The sequence below is a fragment of the Hipposideros armiger genome, unplaced genomic scaffold, assembly GCF_001890085.2.
Source record: "Hipposideros armiger isolate ML-2016 unplaced genomic scaffold, ASM189008v1 scaffold_45, whole genome shotgun sequence".
Lineage (NCBI taxonomy): Eukaryota > Metazoa > Chordata > Mammalia > Chiroptera > Hipposideridae > Hipposideros > Hipposideros armiger.
Window position 1 is genome coordinate 2639910 of NW_017731395.1, and position 1018 is coordinate 2640927.

At 35.3% G+C, this 1018-nt stretch overlaps 1 protein-coding gene across 1 annotated transcript in view; it reads right to left on the reverse strand.

Annotated features, from left to right (window-relative positions):
* Positions 1-1018, reverse strand: part of RAB3GAP2 (RAB3 GTPase activating non-catalytic protein subunit 2) — an 86159-nt gene that overhangs the window by 46866 nt on the left and 38275 nt on the right. Inside the window, exon 3 of the mRNA XM_019639591.1 lies at positions 585-704. Coding sequence (XP_019495136.1) covers positions 585-704 — 120 coding nt within the window. The remainder of the gene's footprint in view (positions 1-584; positions 705-1018) is intronic.

A 1018-nucleotide genomic window follows, 5' to 3' on the forward strand; every position in this document is an offset into this window, starting at 1 on the left:
TTTCTATTAGATTCATGCTACTGGAGGGTAACTCTGCTTTACAGGACCATCCCATGGCCATTTAATGTATGAACTCATTTTGATCAGTGAGGTTTTTCATACCCTATATATACATAAAGCTTAATTTTAATCTTCAACAAAAATTATAAGTTGAAAATTTGGCCCCAAATAGGAAACTACTGTACTGTGAGTTTTCAAATTATAGTTGAAAATCACCGCACTCACATTATTACTAAGAAGGGGGCAGTGGCCTTTTTAGCTCTGACTGCCCTTTGTAAAAACTGGCCAATGCCCAGTACCCTCTCTGCAGTGCCACAGAGAGATAGCTAAAGTGCCTGCAGCCAAGAAAGAAAATCAAGAGGAAACAAACACAATAGAAAAGAAAGGGGAAAAAAGATAGAGAGGAATAAAAAAATAAAAAAAAGGAAATTAAAAGCGTTATATCATACATAAAATAAACTGTAGAATGCCACCATATCATGCATACACTAGAAAGAACATTTTTTCTTTCTATCCAACCCATTTGCTGTTCTATTCTATGCATTACAATAAAGACCCCTGAAAAATAATGGATACTTACGCACTAGAAACACAGCTTTCTGTTCCCGAGCTATAACCATAAGGTCGTTGGTTGGTGATAAGGATAAAACACAATCTTGGAGCCAGGAAGTTTTTTGTGATTTGCCGGTACTTCCTTCTTCTTCCTGTAGGTAAAACTACAATTACTTTACATGCAAAAATATCGAGAGTCATTCAACTCTGCTTGTCCGCCATGATGGAGAGAGCCAGAAACAAGGGGAAAGAAATCTTCTCAATTCTTTTGTCATTAAGTCTCAATCAATATTCTGTATCAAGATATGTCAAAGATGACCAACAAATATCCACTACAAACAAATCTCAGTTCTGAATATTAATGCAAAAGTGTTTAATGTAAACAAAAATAAATTAGCAAGACATGAAAAGGATGCCACTCCAGGAATGGTTCAATATTAGGAAATTTAGTAAATAATCCTGTTCC